General features: G+C 37.4%; 1 protein-coding gene and 1 non-coding gene across 2 annotated transcripts; both read right to left on the bottom strand.

Annotated features, from left to right (window-relative positions):
- Nucleotides 1-6,406: 6,406 nt before the first annotated feature.
- Nucleotides 6,407-16,820, bottom strand: LOC149087594 (uncharacterized). Its single transcript, XM_089231523.1, has 3 exons — nucleotides 16,520-16,820; nucleotides 9,789-10,600; nucleotides 6,407-6,682 (listed from the first exon to the last, which is right to left on the bottom strand). Exons 1-3 carry the CDS (start codon nucleotides 16,578-16,580, stop codon nucleotides 6,524-6,526), a joined length of 1,032 nt encoding a protein of 343 aa, XP_089087649.1. The 5' UTR covers nucleotides 16,581-16,820; the 3' UTR covers nucleotides 6,407-6,523.
- TRNAV-AAC (transfer RNA valine (anticodon AAC)) lies at nucleotides 12,789-12,861 on the bottom strand. The gene has a single exon. It is a non-coding gene; the product is annotated as a tRNA-Val (tRNA).
- Nucleotides 16,821-18,936: the final 2,116 nt, after the last annotated feature.

Here is an 18,936-nt window from a genome sequence, read left to right as displayed (position 1 = left end):
GTGTGAGTTGAACATGTCTTATATGGAGAAAACATGGACAAAATTCACACGTTTACAAGTTTTTTTTAATGAAAAATTCTGTTTCCACGTTCTCAAGAATCGATTGTTGTTTTCGTTTTCATCAGAATAAAACGGATGATAAAATGGTTTTCTCAGTAACATTATCAGTTCAGGTGTGAAGGTTTCACCACCCTTCAGAAAGAACATGTACAGTTGTATATCAAAAATGTATCGAGATTTAAAAAACCTGAAAAGACTCGAGCATTAACGAACTGGTAAGCTCATACACTCGATAATAAGTTACGTGATTGTTATATTAGCACACAGGAATGCCGAAACGTGTCAAACTTTTATTAACGTGAATATTTGTTTTAAAACATTGTTTCCAATAAAACGTTGTACTGTTTATAGGAGAAGTGAATTATTTTCCGTCATTTATTTTGCGATAACCGTAAACAAGGGTTATTTTGGCAACTTTTATGAAACCTTCTTGATAATCTTATGCTAAAAAATAACGAATGATAAATAGTGAGATTTAAGGTAATTTTTTGATAGTTCAAACCTTTCTCTAAAAGACTGATATAAAAATCGGCTTTTTAAAATATTTTTACGAATTTTATTCTTTTTAAGCCGCGACAAAATACACTTTATGCCTTAGTTCAGCTTAATTAGCTTCTGTTGCAATTTTGCCGCGTTCTCTCCACAAATTGGCTGGACTATAACGCCAAGCGTTGGCGAAAATCCGTCACACATTTTCTCTCTTGAACACGTCCACCTGATCTATTTGAAACTTCTCTGTTCAGTGGGGGTATTCAAACCTTAAATCTAGAAGACAGGTTTTACCCTAGATTTTCGTCAAGAGTTTCTTTTGCCATAAAGTTGTACCATACTTCTGCAAGTCACACACATTTCGTCGAAAAACGCAAGAAAATAAACTCGCACCAAAATACTCTTTTCACTGAAATTATTACGATAAATTATGCATTCCAATAAACTCACTTTGAAATTCACAGCTGCTCCATATTTCGTACGTCAGCACAAAATTTCAACACTTTTCTGAAAATCTCTCACTGCGCAATAGTTTTACGGAACTGTTCACACGCTGTACATGCACTTTCGCGAGTCACCATCACGTGGAAGAAGCTACTGTGCACATTCGGCTGAAATGTTTTCTCCCTCATACCCTTTGTAAAAAGCCTGGCAAATTTGAAACTCTAATGATATATCACTACTTCTGTTCTCCCGGTTAGGGGTCATTCAAATATTACGTCATCATCAATGGGGGGGGGGGGGGAATTTCCGCTTTGCTGACTTTTGGTCACAAGGGAGGAGGGGGGTTTGGATAATGCTTACGTCATCAACCACCCTTTATGAAGATATGAAATATTTTTAATGGCATCTTACTCGGTGAGCCAAAACGGCGAAAAACCTTCCGATAGTTTGTGGGCACTTGAAGTAACATTCCCCCCCCCCCCACTATTGATGAGTGCCATACAGAACCACTTTAGTGATCTCTAAATGTTTCACGGATCCAAGTGATCTGGAAATGTGTCCGCGCCGCTTAAGTGCTCTAAAACTGTGCCACGCATCACTCAAGTGATCCGTAATTATATGACGCGGATCACTTAAACAGTCTGAGAATGTACCACGGGTGACTTAAGTGATGTAGAAACGCACTGGGGGGGGGGGCACTTAAGTGCTCTAAAACTACATCACATGTCACTCAAGCGATCTCTAAATGTGTCACGGATCGCTTAAGTATTCTGGAACTGCGTCCCGGGTCATTTGAATGATCTGAAAATGTGCCGCTTAGTTCATTTTTACAAAATTAGGTTTGAGGAAGGCAGGCTTGCATAAGATAACCCCCCAGGGCCATATTTGGTCCGCGGGGCAAGGTACTTGATGCGATTTATCATTATATGGCTTAGAGGGTGGGTCGCAATGAATTTATTAAAGATAAATTTTGCGTTCATAGCCCTCAAATAACATTGAAATTAACAGAAATTGATTATAATAACATATAAAGATGTTTTCTTCCGAAATTTCCATTAAAAAAATTATTTATTGCATTAAAGAAATACATTTTTGATCGTCGGGGGGGGGGGGGGGGGAGGGGGCACGAGCTCCCCATGCCCCCGTGTACGTCTCTGATCCCGCTAATATGCGTTAGGATTGAGAGGGGCAGAGCTGAAGGCGAAATTTTGCTGACAGGGTGGGAGGTCAGAGTTTTGCTGACAATGGGGCGGGTCAAAATGACTAAGCATTTGCTTACGTAATACTTCAACGGCCCCTAATTTATTCTGATAACGACACGTATGCTGCCATCTAACGACCAGATAAGTTAACTTTGTTTTCAGCTCACCATTTTCACGATAGATGGCAGACGTCCTAGTGGACTATGATTCATTGAAGAATTAGGTTAGGGGCCGTTCAAGTATTACATCATAATCGATGGGGGGGGGGGGTTCCGATTTGCTGACTTTTGATGACAAGGGGTGGGGGTTGAAGGTTTCTTACGTCATCAACCACCCCTTTTTGAAGTTATGAAATATTTTAAGCTGCTGACGAAATTTTGCTGACGGGGGGAGGGGGATCAGTGTTTTGCTGACAAGGGGCGGGAGGGGGTCAAAAATGGCTAAAACTTTGCTTACGTAATACTTGAACGGCCCCTTACTAGATGTAATGAGGACATGTCTTAATTTTTTATGTCATTTTGAGCTAGTTTGTGTGTGTGTGTTTTGAAATTTCCCATTTTTCTCCCGATTTCCAGGGGATCCGCAATTTCACTCCTTTTTACCTTTCTAAAAAAAAATGCACAGTAAAAAAAAACCCTGTGGTTCCAGTGTGTGTTTTTAGTTTTTTTTTTTCACATATGCTCTTTTATGAAACCCAGGGTTTTATATTTACCCTCCATTATGACATTCCTCCCCTTTTCCTCCCTCCTCAAAAATACTGTCACATTAAATTGTGTCTCTGTTTTCCTGTTTCATTAAGGAAACAATTTGCTGTTCTTTATAGCAAATTTTTGAAGCACGATCCCCTTTCAACAAGAATTTTACGCCCCCCCCCTAAGAGATACTAATACTAATACCCCCCCCCCCCTTAATACGGCGACCATGCGTCCCATTTTCCGGGACATTCCTGATTTCTCTGTAAATGAACACACTTTAATTTCCGCAATTAGTGACGAATAAAATCAGATTATTCTTCGACACTTACTAGCAGAACTGTTTTTCTAATGAGGTTTCAATCAACCCACACGTTTTACAGCTTCGGATCCGGCGGAATGTGTCATCAACAGAGCCGAAGTTGGGCCGGAACGTCTGTATTGCGCGTCGTAATGGTGCAGAGCAGGTAACCAATCTAAGGTTCACCATTAATAAACGCAGGGTTTAGTGCGAAATTATTTTCGGGGGTTCCTGTTTTTAAAAAAAATAATTTTAGTGGATTTATATTATTTGAATATTCATGACGTTTTCATGGTTGCAGCAGATCCACCCTACCGCTTTGTTGTCCAAAATTATTTTTCAACCACTGAAGTATTTTCTATTATAGCGAGTACCCGGTGCACTCCTCCACAATAATTTTAATCCTGGCCACCTTCCCTACATTAGTGTTATTAGTTGTTCAGAATATAAAATATAGACATTCACAAATATTACTCATCTCATTCTGTGGCTTTTAATTTTTGAAAACGTTGAAAATTGGTTGATTCTTTCTAGATTTCCAGTAAAAATATTTGCTTGATATATTGATTCTTGTACATGTTTCGATAAAATTACGCTATGTAATATGTAAGGCGCTATATTAGGCGCCGGAACCTAGGGGCTGGAATTATTTGAGCCATTCAAATAAATTTTATAAGAGTTGTGTGTTTGTTTGTGTGTGTGTGTGTGTGCGTGCGTGTGTGTGAGAGAGAGAGAGAGAGAGAGAGCTCGTTACCCTACCCAACATCAATTTCCGAAAAAAAACCTGTGCAATGCACCCCTCTCCCTACTTCTTTCGCCATTCAGTCCCGTATATACGGGATACCCAGCAACATTCACCCCATGTTTTTTTCGTGTTGGCGACTCAGCATCATGTGATACGTGTATGGTAAGTAGTTGTTCAGCCGAGAGTTGAGATATTTGAGGTATCAAAAGGATGTTTAGAGAGAGAGACAGACGCAAGCTTGGTCCCATAAAGTTTGAACTATTTCTTTGATTAATTGTAAATTCATTCTGTAAATTGTAATTCTGAAACAAATTGCAAATGACGATATCACAATGACGTTTTCTCAACTAGATGGCAGCACCACACGTAAAAGAAAAAATTCTCGGAAATTTTTTCTCTCTGTGAATTTTTCTTCACGGAAAACCAGAAAATCACAATAAATGTCAGAAATTGTTATAAAGTATAAAAATATATACAGTAATTTTTTTTTTCGGCTAAATTTCTTCTTTTCTTAAAATGTGATATGCGGGGCACACAAGCGTTCTCCGGTGGCACAGGGCATTCCTATGAAATACCGAGCAGTCATGTATGTATAAATTGACCATATTTTCTCGAGCAAAAAAACGTGAAATTGGGCTTCGAAATACGGAAAAATACGGGACATTGTTAATTATCGGCAAAAATGATGCTAAAAGAAAACAAAGTTGCCAACTCATGCTAAAATAACAGAATAGTTGCCAATCGGAGAAAGTCAAACGACACTTCAAATTGCAGTGAATTAAAGAAAAAAAAAAACTGACAAATATGTGAAATAAATATTTTTATTTGTAGTCGTAATTATCATAATGTAATTTATGAGTTGGGAAGATAATTATAATCGTTGATTGGAAGAATAAACTCAAGTTTGCTTCGTTGAAAATACTTGAAAAACTGGGACATTTTCGCAAAAAATTCGGGGCAACGGGAAAAACAGAAAAAACCCGGACAATCACGGAAAATACGGGATGTATGGTCACTCAATCTATGTATCGATACGTACGATATTATATACACCTAACGCGGGACGTCCGGCAACCTTGACCCCAATTTCGAATATCCCAGATTTCTCATTAGCAAGAGAAGTTTCAGCAGCTAAATTTAATTTTTAGAAATCAGGGGATTGTAGTGTATTTAGTGTCTGTGTTGTGGATTAACCATTAAGCAAACAGAGCCCGTGCTTAGGGCCATCATGAGAAAAGGGGCACCAAAAAAAATTATTAAATTTTATTCATCTGAATGGGGTTAATAGGCACTAATATGTCTCAAGTGCTTATGACTTAAATACTTTATGTTAATCCCACCCTGTATCTATGCAAAATTTTCAAAACGATTTCCTTTGGCCTTTCATTTTTTGAACTGCATCAATAAAAGCCTTCGATGATTTGTAGCCACGGAGTTGGATGTACATGTCTCCGCAATAGATGCCGCTACTATACCAACAAAGAACCAAGTTTCCACACCCAAGCATAGCCACTTTTTTACCGCACTTTTCTCTGTCGGGTTTAAATATATTTATCAAGGAATCGCGTATTTTTGTAGTGTTGTTCCACATGTTTCATTTATTTTTTTGAAAAAAGAAGGAAGAAGTAACTCCAGGGCCGTCTCAACGATGATGCCCGTCCGGTTGTGACTCTTGTTCATAGTACTGCTTAAACTGCACATTCAACTCGTACACATTCTTCTGCGAAATTTCTAACGAATTGGCACATGCCTGAATGCGTGTTTTGAGTGTATGTGTGGGCCCTGACGTATTTATGTTATCAGAGTTGTGTTTTTTTTTTTGTTTGTTATTGCCGGTGCTGCCATGTGTCCTCCATATAGTCCACATATAACCACTCGGGTAAAAAGAAAGACTCAATAATGAGAGGGCTCCGTGATTTTGAAAAGTATGTGAATAAGCAGGTTGGTATTTCCAGCCGGGTGGAAGATGACCTGGAATACTACTTTTTCAGGGTGTCAATTATGCTGTTAGCGTGATTCCCACGACGACGATTCTTACAAGTTTTTTTCACTTCGTGAATTCACTATATATAGAGAGGCAATACAATAAATTCATAGTTAGAATTATCAAGGATATAATTTATAAATTATATCATGTGATATATTGTTTTATATTAATTATATCATTGAATAAAGAATAAACATTCAAGAAAGCCTGGTTTGAGAAAAAAAAATTGGGATTTAGAGTGAAAATTACTTTTTCACGTAATTTTCACCCAAAGGCATGTCCAGTGAAGTGCCGGTATTTTATATTTGTGATCACGTTAATTATATTCAATTAAAATTCACCCGATTTCGATCGCTGAAAAAACATAAATATTTTGAAATTCTGGACAATTTTCCAATAATCATAATTTCAGCCACAGAGAAACAATCCTTTCGGATATTTTTGTTCTGTTTATGACCTAATCTACAGAAGAAATATGTATCGAATAAATGGAATTGAAATTTATTGAAAAACAGTGACCAATATAAAAAATATTGCAACAATAATTGGTTTTTTTCATTAAATTATCTTAATTTTAATCAAAATCGAGCTTCGTTCAATCGGTCATTTCCTTCGCTTCTTTCCTTGTAATGGCCGAAATATTGCGTCGAATGGATTCCTACGGATGTCCAAGTCTATAGCGAACAGAGGAACGCCGAGGAAGTTCTTTTTCAAGTTGACGTGGATGTTATTGGGTTTCGGTGGTGGATTCGGTCTAGGAACCTGAAAAGAGTTCATAGTTGAATATTTCATCGGATTAAGAAATTTTATTTAAGACATGAACCATCTCAATACGTTCGGAGTTGCCCACCTGAAGTCTGATTTTACAAAAACTCTGCGGCAGTGGTTCCCAGCATTTAATGATTAAAGAAATGTTTATAGATGCGTAGGAGTTTTTCGTACCATTTGAAATCAGCAAGAAGTGTCCGTTGCGTAACCTCACGCTTCGATAGACGCATAGAACTGCTCGCAAATCCGGGCTGATGTAATTACAATGGAATCTCCCATTACGGACACTCCCCGTTAGCGGACACTTTTCTGATCCCTGGTCCCGTGGAATAAGGCTTTGATGTATTTCACTTCCCGTGAGTTAATTAATTACTTCATTAGCTGAACATAACTATGTCCACGATGCTGATTCCGAATGGTAATGTTGGTTTTGTTTGCACATGTTGATATGTGTAAAAAAAGCCAACAAAGCTGATAATACGAAGGTTTTTAACAACTGGCTGTTGCGAAGATTAAATTTCGGAAAGAGAGAAAATTCAACTGCCTTTGCGAGGAATCGAACCCGCGTCCTTTCACTTTCCGGGTGAACGCTCCGTTCACGAGCTCCAAGGAAACATTGAGAGATTCGTTACCTTTTTTTTGTCTAGTGGTCTAGGGCGTGGGTTCGATTCTCCGCAGAGGCAGTTGAATTTTCTCTGTTTCCAAAATTTCATCATAGCAATAGCCAGTTGTTAAAAACATTCGTATGGTAGCGGAGAGTGACGTCACGCTTGTACAAATAGTAATGTTGTTATGAAAACGTTTATTTCTTCTTCACACGTATTTTAGTTATTGCAAAATATGTGTAGTGCACGTATCATGTTTGGCTAAAAATAATTAATTGGTTTTATGGGGAGAAATTAATGTTATAAATTTTTCTATGTTGATCAGACTTTCCAACTTTATTTGGGAATTATGCATAATCGCCGGTAAAAGTGGTAAAAGTAGTGAAATTTAATTAAACTTTTTTTAGCGAGACGATTGATGATTATGTATAACCGCCGGTGTATCGCTTTTACACAGTGACATATATGAATCAATTGCGATCGAAGACAAACGTCGTGTAAACGAGGTTATACTGTATATCGTATCTTCCCCATAGCGAATACTCCCCGTTAGCGGACAAAAGTTTTGGTCCCATGAGAGTCCGTTAACGAGAGGTTCTACTGCAGCAACTTACTCTTGGTGCCTCAAATGAGGCAGGGTTGTGTCTGATAATTCCGGTGGATAGAGATTCATAGCAGCGGCCCTTTGTCCCCCTCCGCTTGCAAACATCATATCTTTCACATCCTCTATAGTAATAATGCAGTATCCACGTACGCACCCGACGCTGCCCAGCCCCTTAACTACGGCAATGGCTTAAGTTGGCATTTATCGATAGAGCCTAAAAGGGGGGGAGGAAAGTATCTACATACGAATATACGTATCCCTGCGTATCTTTAGAAACGATGAGAGGCTTGTTTACCCCAAAAAATATGTAGGCTGGGATGCTTGCTTGTGATTATATATGCATACGAACAGAAACACACCCTCTCGCTTATACAATATATACGGAAAACTGCCAGAATGAATAGATATTGATGTTTTAGAATGGAAAATTCATCTCTGCCCTCGTGGGGACTCTAAGCCCGATCCTGATGTTATTTGTGAGCTATTAGCAGATGTTGCCACCGTCCATCACCGACCCATTAAGCACATATGTACGCTCCAAGCAGGGAACCAGGGGTTTGGGTCCCCGTGATGAATTTTCCCTCCGAGATGAATTTTCCTTTCCAAAACATCAATATCTATTCTTTCAGCCAATTTTACGTATACATCATGCATAAAAAGTTTGCATTCCCTCCAGCAATGCGTAGGATGCTTGCTATCCCTATTCATATAACGAGACTTGCGTATCCTATGAAATGCGAAGGAAACTTGTATACGCCAATGCGAAAGAGGTCCTGCGTAATCATTACGGAGGGGTTTGATGGAGGTCTTTTTATAAAACTTGAAAAATTCAACCAATAACCAGTGACATTCAAGCAAATGCAAATTGGTTTTTTTTTTCAAGTTTTGTAAAAGATCTTTTATCAAACCTTTATAATGTATGACATGTATGTCGCTCTCCACTTGTTAACACAAGATATATAGAAGACTGGATGTTGTGAAGATATTTATTATTTGAGATGTTAATTTTTTAAGGAAGGAAAAAACTCATCTCTGCCTCTACCGGGAGTCGAACCCAGGTCCCTCGATTGCCGGACGAGTGCTCTGACCACTAAGCTACAGAGGAGATAGAGATTTTCCTTCGCTAGAGCGTATATATGCCGAACGGAACCGTGCAATGGACGGTGAAACCGATCAGCTAATAGCTCATGGACGACGAGCCACCAGAGGGCTATATATATGACATGAATGTCGCTCTCCACTTGTTAACACAAGAAGTTCTTGTGTTCTTTATAATGTAATTCCGGCTTTGGACAAGGGAGCCACGATGACTAAAGTTTGAGGACCACTGTCTTTCGTGTGGTACGCGTACCCTTTGCAATACGTGATGAACCATTCATGGTACGTAGAAAAATTATCACCAATGGCGGAAAACAAAACTGCATGAGCAGTTTTATAGACAATATTTTTGTCACCATTTTTATTGCTCATGCAGTTTTGTTTTCCGCCATTGGTGATAATTTTTCTACGTACCATGAATGGTTCATCACGTATTCCAAAGGGTACGCGTACCACACGAAAGAAAAGAATTCATGACACACATTAAAATCGTAGCTGACCACACATATACAAATCAATTAAAATTCAGAATATAAAAACAATTTCTATGGATTTGCGTCCTCTGTATTTGTCCCGTTCAAGATAAAACTACTTCAGATGTATAGCATATTTGTTTCAGGGCCGTCTGAAGAGCATCATGGGCCCCTATTCGTCAATCTGGCGTATTCTCGAAAATCCCAACCAGTTATAAATTTCGTGAGCCCCTCCTGCTCTTCTCTTGAGGCTCTCGGGCCCATGCGTTAAGACTGCACTGATCTGTTTATGTATATTAAATTATTTGATCATACCTTACCTCAGTATTTTTCGATGCGGTTGCAGTAGGAGCCTGATCTTTAGAAACAGACCAGATCAAATCCAAGACACCAGCGGTGTGTACCACGAGCTCGATGTTCTTTGTCAGCTCTTCGATAGTATCTCTGGTTCGTTCGTCGTCGATTTTTCTGGAATCGTTGGCCAATTCGTCGGAAGATTTCTTCATATCGGAGGCCAACTGACGCAATTTGCTTATTCCGTCCTCTAGATCAGCTCTGTCTCTGTGATTGTTCCTGTCCAGTGCTTTGGCCTTGATCAGAGCGTTCGCAACTTCGTAGCGGAAAATTATCAGTTTGTTTGACAGTTCATCAATTTTTTCGTTCAGTGCATTTCCCGAGTCATCGGCTCTTTTAATCCTTCGTTTGATTTCGGATTCGTCTTTCGGATATTCATCCGCTCGTCTTTTACGAAATTTTGACATTTCATTAGTATTATCGGCTGATGTATTAGGAGCAATATCTTTTGCGGGAGGATTGGCATCAACATTTTTTGCGGTAGGATTGGCATCAGCGTTTTTTGCGGGTGGATTGGCATCAGCGTTTTTTGCGGGTGGATTGGCATCAGCGTTTTTTGTGAGAGGATTGGCATCAGCATTTTTTGCGGGTGGATTGGCATCTGCAGCGTTGGTAATAGGTATGCCACTAGCAATGCTGGCCGCAGGTTGACCGATACTGGAAGTCATATTTTTCAAGTTCGTGATCCTGGCTACCACATCCTTCGAATGGGCGTCCAAATTTTCCAAAATCTTTGTTACGGCAGGCATTATATCTGCAGCTTGTACATTGGAAATCACTGGGAGAAGAAACAAAAAAGAAGCTAAGATATAGCTCTTTATTGAGACAATAATAATTTGAAATTATCTGTTTCTGTCTAATGTTTCTTAGATAATAGTCAATATTATGAAATCTCTACTAAGTCAAAAATATTGATTTCAACTATATATTAATTTTTAGTAGAAATCAATATTAAGGAATAAATAGAAAACCTAGCAAAACTCCGATCCGAAATTTACGTATTTTGTTAGAATTAACAGTTCATTATCATATCGTCGGCCTGACATCGACATGATGTTGTTTCCCTAATTTGAAGCCACGGCGTATTCGCTAACTGTTTTTCCTTTGACATCGTGTTTTCTAGAGATTCTAAATAAAATTAGGAACATTTTGAATATAAATTTATTTTGAACAAATCAATTTCTATTGTAGAATAATGTTTAATGTTTATCAATTGAATAATATTTTTTTAAAGATAGATGAACTACTTCGCGCATAAAGGTAAAAATGATAAGAAAAAAAAAGAGATAAAAATGTATCAAAAGGTACATTTCGAACGGACAAAATCTAGTTTCATTTCAGGAGTTAATAACTTTTTTATAGTTATGTGATGAAAATTGGATGCGACTTATACGAGGATATGACATGTTATCCAAGTGTTCTTCAATTTTTTTCATACTTGCGGGCCGGTGAAATTAGGTGAACATTTTCACCGACCGGCACGAATAGGAGAAATAATTTGCGAACCCACAAAGAAAAAAAGACTTTCTCTTAATATTTATATCGTAATATTATACACTCGAGAAACTGAGTTTGCCTGAAATCGGACTGCCACCTATCAAACAGAACCAAAACTATCGTGGATTATTCGATAAGTAAAGTCGTTCGTTGGTTTAAAACCGGTATGTATCATCAAACTGAAAAATATGTGTTATGATATCGAACATTTTCCCTTTTTATGTTGAATACCGGTGTAAATTTTATATGCCATAGTACTAGTTGAACTATTTTTTATGTTCCCTGCAGAACTTCAGCTTCATATTACATTATATTATTTATAAATTTAAAAAGAAAAGTAAGATATTTTAAACTTTCTGGTGCGCCGAATATAGGTGAAACTACTGGTCAATAGGATAACTGAGATGTATATTTTTATATTTTTTTATCTCCGCCTATGTGTTGCGGAGACTGGAAGTCCAGCCTCCATGGTGTTCGACCTCGTTTAGATAAAATGTCTTCATTCCTCTAATCATGTCAAAAACAAATGCGTTTACAATGAGCACTGTTAATTTTTAGCAGTGGAAAATGTGGAATCGGTTCCAGCCACGAAAGCGCCACTAATTACGCCTGCGCGACCTCAAGTTATAAGTATGCGAAGTAGTGTTTCTTATCACGTGACTGGACGATTTGTAGTCAGGATCAGTAAGTTTGATACCAAAAACCAAAACTGCTTGTTTTCATGCAGCTCAGTGGTGTAAATTTTATCCGTCATTATATAATTTCTGTTACTATATTTCCGTGTTTGAAGACCACAAGAAGAAAGGCTTGCAGTAGATTTTTATTTGCGGAGTTACAGTTTCTTAGAAATATTCGCTGCTTTATTGGAAACATTCTTTGGAAATATTCGCTGCTTTATTGTTAAAAGCTATGCATACAGGCTTTAGCGTTGTTTCTGAGATGAAAAGCTTTGACTGACTTCTATTCGATCTCCCTGTTTAGTTTTTATTACTGACACGGCTTAGCAATTCCTTCTTACGTACGTGAAACCTCGCTACAACGATACTCCATGTAACTATAATATGTATAAATCACTCTAGAACGATATTTAAAAAAAAGTATATATACATATATTTTTCAAATCTTGTTTGGAATTGCGGAAAGTCCAACGTTAAACACCACTCGATACAACAATATCCTCTACTACGACAAATCCATCTGTTACGATATTTTTGAGAAATTTCGAAACCACTACAATGATTTTTTTTAGCTGAAAAAATCACCTTCAATATATTTTTAAATCTCCCATCAGTTTTTGTTCTCTCGAGGACATTTAATAATATCGGTGTTTTGCATCATCTGCTTTTGCACCAATGTTAATGGATAGATAGATAGAGAGAGAACCGCTCACAACCCCAGACTGATACAAATGACCTTACTTCCGTTACCTCAAAAGAGACAGAGTATTTGCAAAAAAAAAAAAAAAGTATTGTTCTTGCCAGGGCTCGAACCTGGGACCTTCCGCGTGTTAGGCGGATGTGATAACCACTACACCACAAGAACGTTAATAGCCATGGTCTATTAGAATCGACGAACAAAACATCCAAAAACCACAATCCAGGAAATAATGGAGTTCGATAAAGCTTGTTTTTGTGTAGTACAGGAAAATCTGGCGAGGAAAACTATTTTAAGCAATTCTGAGATCATTTTTGATTTTTTTTTTCCCCCAATGTATGAAGGACCACTTGAAAACTTCTCTTTCCGAGTTCACCTTGGAATTATATCCAGTAAAAAATATTTTTTTTTTTCATATGGATGGCTTTTATATAAAAGGAACCAAGCGCCATTTTTTATATTTGGGAGATATACTGACATCTGAACTACTGAAAGAGAGGTGGAATTTTTTATCTAAATAGAACCAAGTGACATATAGGCTGTGATGCTGTGTGTGTGTGTGCACTTGAATCAACTACCAAACCGAAGAGATAACTGAATCGAAGAAACTTTAAATGGATTTTTTCTCAGTTTTGATTTAATGGCGCTTGGTTCCTTTTATATAAAAGCCGTCCATATAGTAAGTAGGCTGAGAAAAAAAAAAAAAGTATAAAATAATCTCAATCTCGTTACTGTCGCCACCTGGGGGTTATTTGCTGAAGTTAAAGAGGGGGGAGAGGCTACTCTACCTCCACTTCGGCGCGTCAGGCTACAGAGCGTAAATGAATATAAGGCCACAACAGGCAAAATGTACAACGAGGTGGCTGAGAAAAAGATGGTCATAACAAATTTGGACAAATTTCAGATACAGACAATTCGAATTATGGAGATTTGAGTCCATGGGCGGAGATACGGGCTGCCGCCCCCCCCCCCCTCCAGCGTCAAGAGTGAAGTGGGCAGATCTAAAGTATATGTGTATATATAAATTCACATCATCATCATCGTGCCCTACACAGCAATAACGACCTTGCTCTCCCCCCCTCCCCAGACTTTGAGTCGAATGCGAAGCGGCCGACAAAAAACTTCGAGTTACCGTTTGTTCGACTTATCGAAAATTCTGATTCCAAACTACTGGAGATGAAGAAATTGGCGCAGATAAATTATTCTAATACAATCATAATTAATTGCGAATAAAACTAATAGTTTGGAATGGATAATTATAGCGAAGAGAAGTCTTACTCGAATAATGGCCTTATTCTTCAAGATATTTGATACGGTATTAATGCCTTGCTTTGGAACAAACAAAATTATCTTGAGAATCTCGTATTTCTTGCCATTTCACCAATAATTTGTTCTTTTTTCTTTGAGACGTAAAGCTTTCAACTTTCACTTCGAAGTGTTTGAAAAATCAGAAAAGCACAATCAGTATTTTTACTGACGTTTGTACCGTAAATCCACTCATAACTGGCCGAAGGAGAAATTGCGTTTTCGAGAAGACCAGACAAACACAGATGACCAAGTTCATTGTCATTGATGAGCGTTTATCAAGGGGGGAAAAACACAACTGGAGTAGGAAGAGAAAGAATATTTAGGGGCCGTTCAAGTATTACGTAAGCAAATTTTTAGCCATTTTTGACCCCCTCCCTCGTCAGCAAAACTCTAACCCCCGCCCCTTATCATCAAATTTCCGTCATCAGCTCTGCCCCTCTGAATCCTAACATATATTGGTGGTATCAGGGACGTACGGGGGGGGGGGCATGGGGGAGCTCGTGCCCCTCCCCCACGGCCAAAAAATTATTTTTTTTAATGCAAACATTTTCAAATTTCGGAAGAAAATACCTTTGTATGTTATTATAATCAATTTCTGTTATTTCGATGTTATTTGAAGGCTATGAACTCAAAATTTATCGTTAATAAATTCATTGCGACCCACTCTCTAAGCAATATAATGATGAATCGCATAAAGGCCCTTGATCCGCGGACCAAATATGGCCCCATGGGTTATCTGATGCGGTCTGGCCTCCTCAAACCTAACCTAATTTTGTAAAATAACTAAGCGGCACATTTACAGATCGCTTAAGTGTCCCGTGGTACAATTCCAGAACATTTAAGCGGCCCGTGGCGCATTTTCAGATCACTTAAATGAACCGGGACACAGTTCCAGAACAAAGCGATGCGTGACACATTTAGAGATCCATTGAGTGACATGTAACGTAGTTTTAGAGCACTTAAGTGGTGCCCCCCCCCCCCCAGTGTGGTTCTACATCACTCAAGTTACCCGCGGCACATTCTCAGATTATTCAATTGATCCGCGGCATATAATTACGGATCACTTCAGTGATGTGTGGCACAGTTCCAGAGCACTTAAGCGGCCCGGACACATTTTCAGATCGATTCGATTCGCGAAACATTTAGAGATCACTAAAGTAACTGTGTAGGGCAGTTATCAATAGAGGGGAATGTTACTTCAATTGTCCACAAACTATCGAAAGGTTTTACTCGTTCTTGGTGCACCGAGTAAGATCCAAAAAATATTTTATATTTTCATAAAAGGTGGTTGATGACGTAAGCATTATCCAAAACGCCCTCCCCCCCTCCCCCTTGTCACCAAAAGTCAGCAAACGGAAACCCCCCTCTTCCCCCATCGATGATGACGTAATAATTGAACGGCCCCTTAAGTACGCCTCATAAGGCGTACGTAAGGAGTTAAGGGAAAATTTTAACATTAAAATACGAAAAAAAAAGTTCTGGGACTGGCGTAAAAACTTCGAGTTAAACAGATATTCGAGATATCGGCATTCGAGTTATCGCGAATTGATTGTATTTCTAATGAATTAAATATTTATTTTTAGAGAAATGACTAAAACAAATATAAATATATATCATTTAGAAATAAATTGATATAGTTATAAGGAAGGAATAGTCCGTCTCCGGTGGTGTACATAGATAGCACGCTTTGCCCCGATTGCAAGGAAACTAGTTTCGATTCCTGGTGGAGACTAGTAGACCTTTCATTCCGAGTTCATCTCGGCATAATATCCAAGGGAAAAAAGTATTCCCTTCAACTGAGTTCTGTTAATCAACTAATAAATTAGAAATTCATTTTATAGTGGTATTAACAACACCAATTCAGAAGAGCTGCCAAAAATAGCATAAATTTGGTGACTCCTGATGATAATGCTGCTACCCCTCAGTATAATGATAACCCCTATACAACAGAGGTTCTCAACCGGTGCTCCGCGGAGCCCTTGGGGCTCCTTGTGCACTCTCCAGGGGCACCGCGGCCGCTCGAGGAAAATTAAAAAAACAGTGAAATTAAAAAAAATAATTATAAATATTTTTAAATGGTAAAAATAAATAAGTAACTATGATGAATAATTAAAAAATTGGCGTACGGGGCTCCGCGAGTCAAAAAAGGTTGAGAACCGCTGCTCTAAACAATCTTTGTTTCGTGGTCCTCAGAGCATCGTTATATCTAAGGTTTTACTGTATATAGAAATTTCAAAATCATCCTTTTCTCACCCTACAACAATGCAACTCCTCAATCATATAACAGCTTTCAAATTTAGATGAAGTTTCTCGCAGACCGGCATTAAATTCATACGGACCGGAACCAAGAGCAACACTGTATTATCCTGAATACGATCTATACATCCCATTGGCTCCGAAAAATTACGCTAAAAAAATGTAATATCCAGACTAACAAAACTACTGCTGAATCAAATACGTTTTACCTATAATCAAATACTATAATTAATTAAATGATGCAAAATTTTATAATACTCACCCGTGCCTCCAATGACTGTCAACGCAGCGATGAATATCACCCGAAGCTTGTGGTGTTCCATCTTTTCGTCCCTTGCTTATTGATGAAATTCTTCGATAGGTTCTTCGTTAAATAACAAACCCGAGTCCCAAATACTTCGATTTCAGTTCCGAGGTGAAATAGGACTCGTCAATACTCATAACGTGCGTATGAGAATTATGAATTGTGCAAAAAAATATCAAAAGTGATAGTCAGTTGTACGTGGGAAATTCGAAGAAGATAAGTCTCGTGACACCAATAGGAATGAAAAGATTTCTTATGCGAATGAGCGGGAAATTTCCAAATTTCATCGGATGGTAATATTGCGTCAGTTTTAATTTTTTTTATGTCATTGAAAAAATAAATAAATATATATATATATATATATTTATTTATTTATTTATTTATTTATTTATTTATTTTTTGGTGTAATCGCAACACTGAGTGCAATATCATGTACAATGCATTTCGAAAGATCATGGAAGTATTTTGTAATCTTTAAAACTATTCTTAGTTCCGTAGATATAGTACATAACTTGGGCATTGATTAAAAAATAACATTGGGAAAGTAATAAATAATTTTAAAAAGTTAAATATTATACGTCTTTGCGTTGTTTAGAAAATTGTTTGGCAAATATAGTTCATAAATGCACATTTTCTGACCGTCATTTGCTCAAATTGTGAAAACAACTTTTGCAGAAAACAGTTTCTTGATGATCTAACTGCTGCCGTATTTTCCTGAATAGGATCGACAAATTATGATATTAAAAAAAAGGAAAAACATTGTTATTTCTTAGTGCTGCTTATTATATTGTTTTGTCTTATTTGCAGTTTTTTTACAGAGGTGTTGAAATAGAAATAGCAATTTAAAAATCCATTGGTTAAAATAATAGTATTTTAATGATTTATAGATGTCCTATAAAACATGAATAACAATACTCTTTCCATTTTTGAGGATTTCATCATCAATAAATGTCATTTGTATTTTTGCGGATTATACGCCATACGTCAGTCCGGAATATAAAAGTACGAAAACTCAATATTTTGAGGTATCTATAACCGGCGAGGGAAGGGGGGGGGGACGATTGCTCCCGTCTTGTTTGTTGTAATAAAAGGTGGAGGATGTTTTTGCTCTTGTAATTTCGACAATTTCGATTATCTGTCACATACCCAATTTTTCATGCTATAAATTCACTATAGAAGGACCCGTGAAAAGTCTGGCTTTGGGGACAGCCAAAGATACCAGCCTAGGGGCCCTGCCCAGGATGTGGGGGTCATGGGACTTGGTCAATAACAATGATGTGTCGAAGTCATTAAAATAAGATGTCTTTTTTTCTAAATTGTGCCATCTTCTTTTTCTACATTTCCGCCGCCTTTTTTGCTCTTTTCCGTATCTGTGCTCCCAGTTCTTCTAAATCCCCCAACCCATTTTTTTTCTAAATTACTCCTCCCCCTTAAATGCTCTTATTTGAATTTGTTTGTTGCCTGCCACCCTGTTTTCTTCGATTTCCAGAATCCCTGAATATTATTCAGTTATTGATCTTATATTCAGCTCTAATTAATCTAAGATTTTTTCTCTAATGAACAAATAAGTATACATTCCTATTATGATGACAATGTATTATTATACTGTATATTTATCATAATCGAATCGAATAATGAACGATATTTTTGATTTTTTTAAATTACTGACCGCAAATATTGCCATGTATTTTTTTTAAACAAAAATAAAATTCGATAATTCTTTCCCTATAAGTGCTTTTTTTGTTCATTCACCACCATCTGCAAGATACCTGCAGTGAAACTTTGGTATAATGAAACAATGCGGACAAAAAAAAAAGAATATGATTGTTGAGGGATTATCGTTATATCGAGAGGCAGGATTATCACCACGTATCATCACACTTGTGCTGTTGTTGGCATCTTTTAAATCGGTGTTGTTAGTACCACCAGAAAATGAGTTTTGTGTATTTATTCGCCCCATAAAATTGTAAATGATTAGCCGATTAATAAAATTTTTAATATTATTTTTAGTTTAGTTAGTTAGTTTAAAAACTCTAGTTAGATACATTGCCTCTCCTTAAAAACGTTTACCGCATTGCACTTTTGTGTTTTACACAGAAAGTAGCAACACCATCAACTTTCTTGGCACTTTCGGTGATCATGTGGTAAAAATGCTGATTTTGTTTGACGCCCATTGAAAAACGAAAACAAATGCCGAAGTTAAACTAAAATTCCAAATGATTTTGTGGAAAACATTAAAAAAAACTTTGCTGTAGCTGTTTCAAAAATCTCTTTAAAATATCTTTATAGAGAGATTTATTGTAGTAAAGGATATCGTTGGAAAGGGAGGAGTGTAGCATCAGATATAGGTAATATTTTTAACAATATTTGAAAAA

The sequence above is a fragment of the Pholcus phalangioides genome, unplaced genomic scaffold, assembly GCF_987345545.1.
Source record: "Pholcus phalangioides strain wild (caught in Gottingen) unplaced genomic scaffold, Ppha-v1.0 ptg000004l_1, whole genome shotgun sequence".
In the NCBI taxonomy this organism is placed as follows: domain Eukaryota; kingdom Metazoa; phylum Arthropoda; class Arachnida; order Araneae; family Pholcidae; genus Pholcus; species Pholcus phalangioides.
The sequence above is the reverse complement of the archived record's forward strand: the minus strand, read 5'-3'. Positions and strand labels throughout refer to the sequence as shown.

Bases quoted from the DNA above. Each gene is read 5' to 3' on its own strand.
- LOC149087594 (XM_089231523.1), bottom strand. From the start codon at position 16,580: ATGGAACACCACAAGCTTCGGGTGATATTCATCGCTGCGTTGACAGTC. The intron at 10,601-16,519 runs GTGAGTATTATA...TTCTTCTCCCAG, and splicing joins GACAGTCATTGGAGGCACGG to TGATTTCCAATGTACAAGCT. The intron at 6,683-9,788 runs GTAAGGTATGAT...AACTCTTTTCAG, and splicing joins CCGCATCGAAAAATACTGAG to GTTCCTAGACCGAATCCACC.